General features: G+C 32.9%; 1 protein-coding gene across 1 annotated transcript in view; it reads right to left on the bottom strand.

Moving 5' to 3' along the window:
* LOC143075034 (uncharacterized) overlaps positions 1-13,734 on the bottom strand; it is a 58,138-nt gene that overhangs the window by 19,653 nt on the left and 24,751 nt on the right. The window contains exons 12-19 of the mRNA XM_076250269.1: positions 10,069-10,208; positions 9,384-9,579; positions 7,116-7,186; positions 4,414-4,571; positions 2,641-3,861; positions 1,853-1,947; positions 357-896; positions 5-182 (exon numbers count right to left, since the gene is read on the bottom strand). Coding sequence (XP_076106384.1) covers positions 5-182; positions 357-896; positions 1,853-1,947; positions 2,641-3,861; positions 4,414-4,571; positions 7,116-7,186; positions 9,384-9,579; positions 10,069-10,208 — 2,599 coding nt within the window. The remainder of the gene's footprint in view (positions 1-4; positions 183-356; positions 897-1,852; positions 1,948-2,640; positions 3,862-4,413; positions 4,572-7,115; positions 7,187-9,383; positions 9,580-10,068; positions 10,209-13,734) is intronic.

Genomic DNA, 13,734 nt, shown 5'->3' with positions numbered 1-13,734 from the left:
TTACTCGCTTAACCCTGATTCAGGATCATAGAATCCGTTCCACTGAGAACACACTTTACTGCTACCAGACTGATACTGTAGGTCTTGATCCATAACTTCTCCATCTAAAACATGACCAGCTACTGGTTCTGTTCTGTCTATCAAGATAGGGTTATCACTGTGTGCTGTTTTAAACAGGTCAACTAAAAAGAGAATACATAATACATGATTAGCTATAAATGGATATAGGGTTATAACACTTCAAATATTTGCAAACAGATTTATTAGACACTGTGAAACATCAAATAATCATCTGAGATTATCAAAAAATTACCTTTTATCATAATAAATATGTTTATAAACAAATAATTAATTACCATTATTAACTGATCTTAGTCTAATCCAGACAGGTTCTCCTGAGGCAAGGTTTAAATCATCAATTACAATAAAAGTTTGGTTCTCTTTGTAATCAAACGTAGAGTACCCTCTCACATCTACATCATGTTTTGTTAGTCCTAAACCAAAATCTATGTTCTTTATCTTAGATCCAGGATCAAAGGTATCAAAATACATAGCCATCAAATTAAAATCCTCATCAAAAACAATATCATCATCAGTCACCCCTCTGGAAAAGAAGGGCGGAGTTGTATCAACCGTGATGGGTGTGGAGTGACATACTGTTGTTACCATGGCACCACCGTGGACCACATTGTTAATAGCTTGGACTGTGACATAGTATGGACCATCAGGTAAATGTAGGTTCCTGGCATATCCTGTGTTGGTCCAGAATTTAGGACTAGATAAGTGAGCATGTGGATCAGAGAAGGAGGCTATATCTGTTCCACAAACTGTTGTACCAACGGACCAAGTATATCCAAAGATACCTGTTTCATTGTCATTGAAGCCATCCCAGTTAGCTGTAATATAAAATGATAATAAAGGTACTGATCCATTCTATAAGAGAGTTGTTAATTTCTGTGTCATTTGGTCTCTTGTGGAGAGTTGTCTCATTGGCAATCATACCACATCTCCTTTTTTATATTAAACTACAGCATAAATTGAGCATTTAAGGGGATACAAATAGAAGTTATAAACGACCTTGACTGGCTATACAGCCCTGGCACAGTCGGTTAAGGTGATACATAACACTACAGCTGATTTTTACATAGTTATCTCCCTCTAGTGTTAAGGTGGTACCTAACAAGAGTACTACAGGGAGATAACTCTGTAAAAATCAGCTGAATATTTAAAATCACATTCTATTGTATAATGATCAAAATTAGTGTTAGTGTTATATATCACATCAAAATTTTCTAATGAAGTAATGAAAAAAAAAGTGATCAATTTTTTATTGAAATTTTCATATTTTTGTCGAAAGGGTCAAAGCACATATTTTGTCAAAATTTAGTGAAAATTAAACTTTGAAAAAATGAAGCAAAAGATGATAGGATGAAATACTGTACTTACATTTAGTCAAAACTGGCAAAGGGGGTTTATCAGAAAGGATTCGTTTAAAGCCTTTTTTTCTGTTTTAATCTTATTTTACTATCACACATTTTTTTTAGTTACATGTATTATAATCTATATCTGTGAGTGAACTCACAAAAGAATAACCTTGCCTTAAGAGAGAAGATTACAGCATATGGTTTTTTACAGAAATATTTTAAAAAGTTAAGCTAGATTATCTCCCCTTTAAATATCAAAATGAGAAAATATTCCTTTACACTCATCCTTGGTTAATGTGCTACTACTGCATAAAGTTTCATTTTTGTGTAAAAAATAAGTTGATCACTAATTTTTCATTGAGATAAATTTCATGTTGACATTTATGTCTCTTTTATGTCAACTTTATCATGTTTATAACAATAATTACCCGACATAAAATGATTGGCCAGTGTGTATAGAGTTTCTACTCCACCTTCATGTCCATTGAATACTGTGGAACCTTCACAGCCATCTATTATCTTTCTATAAAATAAAATCAAGTTAAACTTTCATAAGTTCCACAAATACATTGTGTATGCATTGATAAATTTATTTTGTAACTGTTGTCCTTTGAAAATCTTACAAGTTTACATGGATCTGCCTACCCTTCTGTATTACCTAAGATTACTCCTAGTTTTTGTTTGGGTTTTTTTTGCAAGTTTTGTAGCTGCAATGTTGAGTTTTGTATACTGTTGTTTGCTTTTGATCGTTTTATTCTTATTTATTTTTGTCAGTTTATTTTTGACTTATGATTTCGAATATCCCTTTGGTATCTTTAGTCTCATTTGCCACTTTCATAGAAACTTAAGAAAATAAATTCTGACATAAGTCATTTAATGCTGCTGAAATATATTCAGATTATTCTCATAGTAATACAATCCCCATGGTAATGAGATGTGCTTATGCTAAATCAAGTTTTTACTAAATATCATCGACTTATCCCTAGCAGTTCCCCTTAAACTGACCTAACTAATCATTAAACATTATAAAAATAAGGAGATGTTATATGATTGCCAATGTGGGAAAGCGAAAACTTGACACAATAGTCCAAATGATGTGGATTTAAGTAATTTTGTAAACCTATAAGACAATCTCAAAATCATACATACATGTAGTCTACATTTACCTTGAGAGTTCAGATTTACACAACATTGGCTATTACTATGTTTTAGTTACCTATGATTTGGTAGAGATGTTTGGTCAATACATCTTTGTGTGATTGCAGCCTTACATCCATCAAACTTTGTCTGATCAAAAGTAGCCATGCCAACTGGTCCTGGCTCTGGAGGGGTGTGGTCTACCATCGTTCCACCTGATGACACATAACCTTTGTATCCAAGTGTGTTTGTTATCTCAGCATTCAAGATGTAGACCATACCATGTTGTAAATCAAGATTGTGATCTATAAAAGAGCTATATCCCACTCCGAGTCGTTCATAGTTTTTGTATGTGCCACTGATATGTAGCTCTGCATTAGGCCCTTCCACGGTGGCACGGAGGTCACAGGTTTCTGAATGATGTTCGTAGTCAAAAGCAACACATTTTCTCCCAAAATTAACACATTTCTGGGCACACTCCTCAACATGATCAGTTTTACTACTCGAAATCTTTTCTGCAGTTAATTTCCCCTCTTTACCAATAGTGAAGAACTTGAGAGGGGAATTCGCCTTTGATACATTACGTTCTGTAGTAGATTTCAAAATAAGTGGTTGCCATGGAATGACCTCTGACCCTGATCCACCTTGACATTTGGTAAATCCAACGGCCTCTGAATGAGTGTCCACTAACTCAGAATCATCAAAAACCACCACATTACCACTGATCTTCTTGGTATGACTTGTGTAGGGATAGGATTCATCTATTCTACCATCAGGTAAGGTGTTATCAAATGTTTGTAGATTACACTCAGTTATACTGGAATCACCTTGGCTATTTTTAGCTTTGACCGTCCAGTAAAGGGGTATTCCATAATGTTCTTTATCTAGATGGACTGGAGCAGTCAGAGAGTTTCCAGTCATCCCTGTCCAGTCCTGGACATTTGTACCAGATCTGTGTGTCCCTATAGCATAAGATAATGTAATGTCACTGACATCAGACTTAGCTGACACTTCTAAAAGAAAGGCTGTATCTGTTATGTCACGACCTTCAAGTTGTTTGACCTCACAACCTCCAGGGCTTGATCTTCTCTGACGAGGATTGGTTGCTGCAGATGATATCCTTGGTGGATGAGGATCTCTTTTCTCATAAGGTTTGTTAAAAATGTTTATTTTATAAGTCGGTAGCTTATACTTCCAAATACAAGCATCAAATACAGTCACAGAAAAAAATATTAGTCGTAATTTAGCAAATGCTTTAAGTTTCAGCTCCAGTGGTATGATTTCTAGATCAAGACGAAACCTGTAATAGAGAAATGGCTTTAAATTAAAGTTCATGGTACAACTCCTAAATTAAAACAAAACTTTAAATAGAAAAAAATTTAGTCATTCACCTCAAAAGCTATCCGAACCTTGAAACATACTTATTCAGAAGAGTTATAGTTACGATACTGTTGTCATGTCATTAAAGACAGCATTGATGAAAAGTAATTGTGATTCACTCATAGAGTCTGTGCATCGGAAATAACCACATTTATTCTAAAACCAGTTGTTCCATTCTATAAAAAGAAACTGGCCATTAAGGTTTTAGTCAAGTTTGCTTAAATATATACTAATAATATAATTACAGAAGAATCATTTATTTTTGTTGGTACCAATTTTTTGTGAATTGAAAAAATATTGTATTTTGGCACATACTAGATGTTGTTGTTTTTCTTACGTGTTTTTAAATACAACCCTATAGAAAATTTGTACTTCGTTGAACATTTAAATTCCTGGCTTACCGTAACCCAGAAAATCAACCAAAATTGGTATCCAATGAATAATGATGAATCCACAGCTGTTATTAACATACCCTAATTTTATTGGAAATTTTCCAAATCCAAATTCTGCAGTGATTGGGAAACTGGTTTCAAGCAGGTGCCCCTCCAATCTAATTCCACCATATGCAAAACCAATATCCACCTTTATTGATCCCCACACACTGGTACCAATATGTGGTGTTACAACAGCCTATAATAATAGAATTATTCTTAGTTCTTTTACTGTTGGAACTTGTCTGTAACTTTTATTTCAAATTACTGGAAAAAACTATAATCATTTTTTATTAAACAAAAAAACTTTAAATAAAAAGTCTATTGTAAAATTGCATGTGTCATTTATACTGACCATAAGGTAATGTTAAGATTTCATTATGTACACTAAGAAGAAATGAATGCTGCCATGTATAATAAAAAGTATAGCTTAAAGAGTTGCAATTATTTCTTCAACACTTGCAAGGTATATATGGAAGGGAATATCCGCCAAAATTATACAATTCTTAATTTGTAAATGGCAATTTCTTAATTTGTTACATACAATTTTTTAATTTGTAAAATGTAATTTCTTAAGTTGTAACATGTATTTTTTCCATCCGTTACATGAATTTCTACATTTCTTGATTTGTGAAATGTAATTTCTTAATGTGTAAATACAATTTCTTAATTAGTTAAATGTATTTTCTTCATTTGAGTCACGTTTTGCGAGATGTTTCTTTGTAATTGTTACCGTAGCCAGCCAATGAGATGTTCTAATTCTAAAGAAAAAATACAAGTTACAAATCAACATGTTACAAATGAAGAAGTTTGACAAGTCTAGAAATACAAATTCTAGAATAAAATAGTACACAAGGTCGCTGTGGAGCCATGTCAACTAGTACCTTCGCAAACTCGTACCCAATATTTACCAACTCGTATTTCTACCAACTTACACCCAATATTTTAGGATTTATATCCATTATAAAAGTTGTTATCTTCTTTTCTATAATATTAAAACATACACATGAAATTAAGTGCAACTGCATTGATTGGTATTCTGATGCAATAAGTTTTCAAATCAGAAATGTCTAATGAGTTAACCATTTCAAGTGTCATAAACAATCAGCTCTATATTCCGGACAGTGTATAAGACGAATCGAGAGTAAACAGAGCGTACTAGCTCTTCGTCAACAAATTTACAAACGACCCTAAAAGTCTACCCCAAAAATCACAAGACAGTGACAGGGTGTTTACCGAACGCAAATGCTCCACCAACTTAATTCTTGCAGATAGCGAATGGTGCGGCAAGTGGACTTTCTAAAAAGAAATCGAGTATTTATAGAACTGTAAATAATGAATAATAAACTGTTATCACAGAGATGATGTCTGGCTTTTTGTAATGTCTATAATGCAAATGTTGAAATTAAAGAAGTCAATGAACCATGACTGAAAAGTTTCAATGAAAATGAGATGTGCCAATGCTTATACAACTGCAAACACATATCATTGACCTACCACTAGTGGTTCCCCATAAACTGATCTAATCACAAACTAGTACATGAAAACTAAGCAAAAATTTCAAAGTCAATAGACCATGACAAAAGGGGCAGGGCCAAATAATCTCCATGGAAATGAGATGTGCCAATAATTATCCAACTCCATACCAATTATCATTAACTTACCACTAGTGGTTCCTCATAAACTGACCAATCACAAACAAATACATGAAAAATAAGAAAAATGTCAAAGTCAATAGACCATAACGAAGGGGGCGAGCCAAATAATCTCATGGCAATGGGATATGCCAATACTAATACAACTGCATACCAAATAACTTTGACCTACCACTAGTGGTTCACTAAAAACTAAACCTAATCACAAACTAATACATTGTTGACACCGCCATTGCTGCCGACACAAGAAACAGCATACCTATGACTTGCTTTTTGACTGCGTCAAGCGAGACAAAAATTGAAAATTGATATCTTAAAGTTTAGTTTCTTATATGTTTGTGGGCTGACCAACAAAAATACTGTCTCCAGATTTCATTGACATCTTGCTTGGAGATCATATCTGAATATTTGATGAAATGATGTTAACTAACCTAGATACTTTTAACCTACTAGACAATTATATCTATTTTAGTTTATTTAATTTTTGTTCTGACTTTGTCGCTTCAAAAATTTACGAGTTGACAGTTTCCCTATTGAAGGTCTGTGGTTTTCTCCGGGCCCTCTAGCTTCCTCTACCAGTAAAATCTGGCCGCCACGAAATAGCCCTAAAGTGGCGTTAAAACACCAACAATCAATCAATCGATTTTAAAGTAATGAAAAAATTTCATATATTATACTTGTCAAACTTCTTGAATTGTAACATGTTGATTTGTAACTTGTATTTTTTGTTTAGAAACGGAACTTCTCATTGGCTGGCACATCTCACAAAACATGACTCAAACAAAGTAACTACATTTCATAAATTAAGAAATGTAGAAAGTCATGTAACGAATGAAGAAAATATGTTAAACAAATTAAGAAATTGTATTTACACATGAAGAAATTACATTTCACAAATAAAGAAATGTAGAAATTCATGTAAAAGATGGAAGAAATACATGTTACAACTTGAGAAATTACATTTTACAAATTAAGAAATTGCAGGTTACGAATTAAGAAAATTGCATTTCACAAATTAAGAATTGTATAATTATGGCGGATATTCCCTTCCATAGGTATAGAAACTGTATTCCAGTTTTTAGACTTACTTTAGCTTTCATACTCATGATACACATCTCTAATTTTAAATCAATTCCCATTCTAGCTGTTGCTCCAAAAGCTGAAAAATAAAACAACAAATAGAAAAATATCTGCAAGTTAAGTCACTTTTATAATATTTTGTTTATGTATTTCATTTGTCTTGTGGTTTTTTGTGTAACTGTGTTGTGGTCTCCTTACAGACTGGTCCCCATCTTATGTTATAACATAAAAAGGGTTATTTTTGCAGAAATTAAATTTGACAGAAATCAAATTTTGGGATCCTAAAAACCCTGTTTGCAAGATTTTATATCAAAATGTTTTTCTTCCAGAAAGAATATAATTAGGATGGAATATTTTCGGTATACAGTTTTACTGCATATTAATTTTTTTCATTTCCTTGGCTGTAAAAACATATATTATTTTTGATATTCTTCTTCAATGCTGTTTTCATGTACGATTTAAACATGAAGTCAAACTTTCATGCAAATATGATCTGTAATAAAAAGAGTAAGTAAAGTCTATGTTTTTCATTGCTATGAATAGATTATATGTCTATTGTAACACAAGAGTGCACTCTCTGAAATATGTCATGTTCTTTTTCTAACTATTGATATTTTGTTGATGGTCCTAAATATAAAGCTTTACTACAACTATCACATAAACTTAACATGATCCAACAACATGATCTAGGAAACAGACTTAACATAACAAGAGTGCACACATTGAAATGTCTCGCCTTCTATACTAATCATTGATATTATGTTGATAGTCCTAAGTATAAAGCTTTATTACAACTGTCTCATAAACTTAACATTAACCAAGATAACTAAACAAAGACCAATGAACCATGAAAATGAGGTCAAGGTCAGATGAACCATGCCAGGCAGACATGTACAGCTAACAATGCTTCTATACAACATATATAGTTGACCTATTACTTATAGTTTAAGAAAAATAGACCAAAACACAAAAACTTAACACTGTGCAATGAACCGTGAAAATGAGGTCACGGTCAAAAGAAACCTGCGCTACTGACATAAAGATCATAAAATATTTCCATACACCAAATATAGTTGACCTATGGCATATAGTATTAGATAAAAAGATCATAACTCAAAAACTTAACTTTGACCACTGAACCATGAAAATGAGGTCAAGGTCACATGACATCTGCCCGCTAGACATGTACACCTTACAATCAATCCATACAACAAATATAGTAGACCTATTGCATATAGTATGAAAAAAAACAGACCAAAACACAAAAATTTAACTATAACCACTGAACCATGAAAATGAGGTCAAGATCACATGACATCTGCCCACTAGACATGTACACCTTACAATCATTCCATACAACAAATATAGTAGACCTATTGCATATAGTATGAAAAAAACAGACCAAAACACAAAAATTTAACTATAACCACTGAACCATGAAAATGAGGTCAAGGTCAGATGACACCTGCCAGTTGGACATTTACACCTTACAGTCCTTCTATACACTGAATATACTAGCCCTATTGCTTATAGTATCTGAGATATGGACTTGACCACCAAAACTTAACCTTGTTATCCATGAAATGAGGTCGTGGTCAATTGAAAACTGTCTGACAGACATGAGGACCTTGCAAGGTAAACACATATCAAATATAGTTATCCTATTACTTATAATAAGAGAGAATTCAACATTACAAAAAATCTGAACTTTTTTTTCAAGTGGTCACTGAACCATGAAAATGAGGTCAAGGACATTGGACATGTGACTGACGGAAACTTTTTAACATGAGGCATCCATATACAAAGTATGAAGCATCCAGGTCTTCCACCTTCTAAAATATAAAGCTTTTAAGAAGTAAGCCACCGCCGCCGGATCACTATCCCTATGTCGAGCTTTCTGCAACAAAAGTTGCAGACTCAACAAAAACTAAACATTGACCAATGAACCATGAAAATGAAGTCAAGGTCAGATGAACCATGCCAGACAGACATTTACAGCTTACAACCTTTCCATATAACAAGAGAAACAGACCAAAACACAAAAACTTAACACTGAGCAATGAACCGTGAATATGAGGTCAGGCCAAATAAAACCTATGAGACTGACATGTACATCATACAATATAGTCATACACCAAATATAGTTGACCTATTGCATACAGTATTAGAAAAATAGACCAAAACTCAAAAACTTAACTTAATTTGACCACTGAACCATGAAAATGAGGTCAAGGTGAGCTACCAGTAGCTATGTCTGTATCCTATTTTATAATTACCTAAATCTAATGCTACTGGTCCAACAAAGAATTGGAACTCAATACCAGGAGGAGTAAAGCCAAACATCTTATTAGGTCCCGGATTAATAATCTGCATATCTAATTCTGCCAATGGAAGACTTCCTTCAAAACAAAAATCTTCTTTCTCAGGAAATTCTCCATCCACCTGTTCACCTTTCTCTCTCAATTCCATCAACTAAAATACAATACAGATTTGTTTTATATGCATATATCACAAAAAAGCCTTTGTTGCTCACCATGTATTTTCCTTTCTGTTCATCCAACTATATTTGAAAGGAACTTTTAACTTGCATTTAAAATGCAATTTGTAAAAATTGATCATGTTATCACCATAAATACTGAAAGTGTTTTTTTTTATAAAATATCTATTTACAAAAAAACATTGTGACTGTCATACGAGTGAGAAGTTTAGCTAGCTATTCAACCTGGTTTAAGCCACCATTTAAATTTTCTACATGTTAAGTAATGCCTGTACCAAGTCAGGAATATGACAGTTTTATCCATTCATTTGATTGTTTGAACTAATGATTTTGCCATTTGATTACTGACTTCTGTTTTAAATTTTCCTCAGAGCTCTGGATTTTTGTTAATTTACTTTTTTTTCCTATGTATATTTGTTATAAATGATGAGCATTACAAATTCAAATATCCAAAAAGTACTCACTGCATACAAAGTGGCATTTCTAATCTCATTAATAAGAACTAGACACTTTGTCATATCCAAACCAAACTCAGATACTTCTTCTAGAAGGTCAGGTAAGGTCAAGGAATAAACTCGGTCTTCAAATGGATCTCGTGCTTGTTCTGACGGAAAAAGCAAAAGTATATAATTTAAATAACATGATTCATTTGGAAGATCAGTTAAACTGAACACATCTAGTTTCTGCGCATATATCTTCTTAATTTCATAACAAGAGGCTGTCGCAACGACAGCAAACCGGATTTATTAACATTTATTTGTGTCCTGGCAATATCACAAGAACCATTATTGATGAATGGTGAAAGTGAAAATCGTCAATATCAAATTTGACCTCCATTTTCAGTGCTCTAGCTAGAAATCAAAAGGGGCAGGGTGCCAGTGGAGGGCAGGGCACTTTTTATGATAAGAAAAGGCACTGCTCATTTTTTTGTCTACGTTTCTGTGTGTATCACGAGTTAACGAATCTCTTTTTTTTTTACTGTATATGTTGCTTTTTTTAAATAAAGATGCTTTTCAACTACAGTCTTTATTTCATTGTTTGTGTAGTTATGAAGGATATAGTACATCTTCATCAACATATTATGTTTTTACAGTTTTACTTTACTCTACCCATTATCAAAAAATATGTGTTTTTTTTTTTTATCTATATAGGAATTATAGCTTTTAATACATCATTCGATGATCATGATGATTCGAACAGAAACTGAGAGCATTACTAATTTAACAATGTTTAGAACATGGATTGCTAAAAGTATAATTATCAAGTAGAAATTGCAATATATATTTTTTAATATGTTCAAAGACAGTTAATATCTTTAAGGTAACATTATTATGTTATTATATATTCAATTGGTAATTTATTCCTTTTTTTGATACTAGATAATATTTTTAGAGCACAAATTTGTAATAAGCTAAAACAGGGGAAGTAACTCCAAAATCAATTTCCACCAGGTTTGGGTTAATTAAAAACTGTGCTTGTCGATGGAAGGCATTTCTGTAAAGGCATAGTTTTATTTTGATGACTTAAATTCAATTCTAAAGTCATGAAAGTCTTCATTTATATACGCTCTTCCATTGTGACTTGGAGATCGATAATGCAGACCCAAGCTAAACACACTCGCTGACATATTCATCAAAAGTATGACAAAAAGATACATTGTCCTAATTAAATTACCTAGTTATTAACACCTTTGAAGTCTTTATCATTGTAATTGATTGTAATGACATGATTAACCTGGGGGCAATCACACAGGTGTCATATATGTAATTAACTTGGAGATCAGAAATCGATGAAACAAAATTTTACCAAAACGGCACAAGATAATTTTGGAAAAAGACGTCAGGGCAGAAGGGCGCGGATGAAGGCATCCAGGGCGCGGCTGAGGGCACCCAGGGCGCTGCGCCCTTCTATTTTGGGCTAGCGAGACCACTGATTTTGTCATCAGTATCAACATATTAAAATTTGAAAAGCTTAGATTGAATGGTTCATGAGTAAATGCAATAAAGTGAATGGAAACGCCATTTTACGATCTTTCAAGAACCATAACTCCTAAACGGTAAAAGTCAAAATCGTCATTATTGAACTTGACCTCTATTTTGTCATCAGTAACAACATATAAAAATTTCAAAAGCTTTGGTAGAATGGTTCATGAGAAAATGCACGGACACGACTGGAAACACCATTTTTCAATCTTTCAAGAACCATAACTCCTGAACGGTAAAAGTCAAAATTGTCATTATTGAACTTGACCTCCATTTTGTCATCAGTAACAACATATTAAAATTTGGGAAGCTTTGGTAGAACAGTTCATGTGTAAATACACGGACACGACTGGAAACTCCATTTTTCAATCTTTCAAGAACCATAACTCCTGAACGGTAAAAGTCAAAATTGTCATTATTGAACTTGACCTCCATTTTGTCATCAGTAACAACATATTAAAATTTGGGAAGCTTTGGTAGAACAGTTCATGTGTAAATACACGGACACGACTGGAAACTCCATTTTTCAATCTTTCAAGAACCATAACTCCTGAACGGTAAAAGTCAAAATCGTCATTATTGAACTTGACCTCCATTTTGTCATCAGTAACAACATATTAAAATTTGGGAAGCTTTGGTAGAACAGTTCATGTGTAAATACACGGACACGACTGGAAACTCCATTTTTCAATCTTTCAAGAACCATAACTCCTGAACGGTCAGAGTCAAAATCGTCATTATTGAACTTGACCTCCATTTTGTCATCAGTAACAACATATTAAAATTTGGGAAGCTTTGGTAGAACAGTTCATGCATAAATGCACGGACACGACTGGAAAAACCATTTTTCAATCTTTCAAGAACCATAACTCCTGAACGGTAAAAGTCAAAATCGCCATTATTGAACTTGACCTTCATTTGGTTGTCAGTAACAACATATTAAAATTTTAAAAGCTTTGGTTGAACGGTTCATGAGTTAATGCACGGACAACATTTGATTGCCGCCCGTCCGCCCGTCCGCCCGGCCGCCCGCCGTACATCCCCAAATCAATAACCGACATTTTTGTCACAAAAATCCGGTTAAAAATCACAGAAAAAAACCAGAATTTTATTGATGAATTTCATCACTCTATTATGTTTATGGTTAATGATTTAAGCATAAGGAAGAAAACAAATTATATTCCTTGATTACCTTTGTCGTATATACCTGTGTCAGACCAGCAAAAAACAAACATACAAAGAATCAGCTACAGTCATAGTCCTAATTATTTTGAACAGTTCTGGTTTATAATATTGACCTATTGTGATAATGGAATATTTTTTTGGATGGAATTCTATAATCTGTTTCTGTTCAGCCCATCTTAAACCTTGAATGGATGTTATTTAATCATGTTATTGAAGCTTCATTTGTATGTTTCTTTCAATTTTTTTTAAGATTATTTGTTTCTTGCATTTGTACTGATTAGAAAATTTTGATTTAATTGCATTCTTGCATTATCTAACAGAAAATTAAGTCTAACATTAAAAGAAAATTAAGGAAGATATCAACTGTTCAATGGACTAATCAGTAGAGGTGTCCTCAACTGAAATTTCTTACACAGCTGTGTGGAATCATTCCTAAGCTACACTTAGATCGCTTCTTTTCAACATAATTTGTATTCAACCCAATTTCTTTTTTTTTATGCTTAAGGATGTTTGCTCCTCAACATTTTGATATTTTGCCAGATTTTCGGAATCCTCTGGTTTTATCCATGTATTAACATTAAAAGAAATTGTCCACTAACACCTAATTTACTTTTCATATTTTTATTACATATTATTTAAAAAGCCATATTTCAAAATCTTATGAAATCCTTGTCATTTTTTCATAGTTTTTTTCAGTAAAAAAGGTGCCAATGTTAAGTGAAAGAAAAATCTAGAGAGAATTATTTCCCGTAAAATTTTGTCAACGGCTTTTATCTCGAAAACAAGCACACAGACCCTCCATTTTTTTTCTGCTTTTTTTGTTTCTTTATCTATATACTTTCAATTTATAACAGTCTTTTAAAAAGCTTATTATTTTTAAACTGAGAAGCGAGCATCCTTAACAGGCATATTGAATGTTCTTTGTCTCCTCCTCAATAATTTACTGTTTTAACAAACTTTGTT

The sequence above is a fragment of the Mytilus galloprovincialis genome, chromosome 5 (assembly GCF_965363235.1).
Source record: "Mytilus galloprovincialis chromosome 5, xbMytGall1.hap1.1, whole genome shotgun sequence".
Classification (NCBI taxonomy): domain Eukaryota; kingdom Metazoa; phylum Mollusca; class Bivalvia; order Mytilida; family Mytilidae; genus Mytilus; species Mytilus galloprovincialis.
The sequence above is the reverse complement of the archived record's forward strand: the minus strand, read 5'-3'. Positions and strand labels throughout refer to the sequence as shown.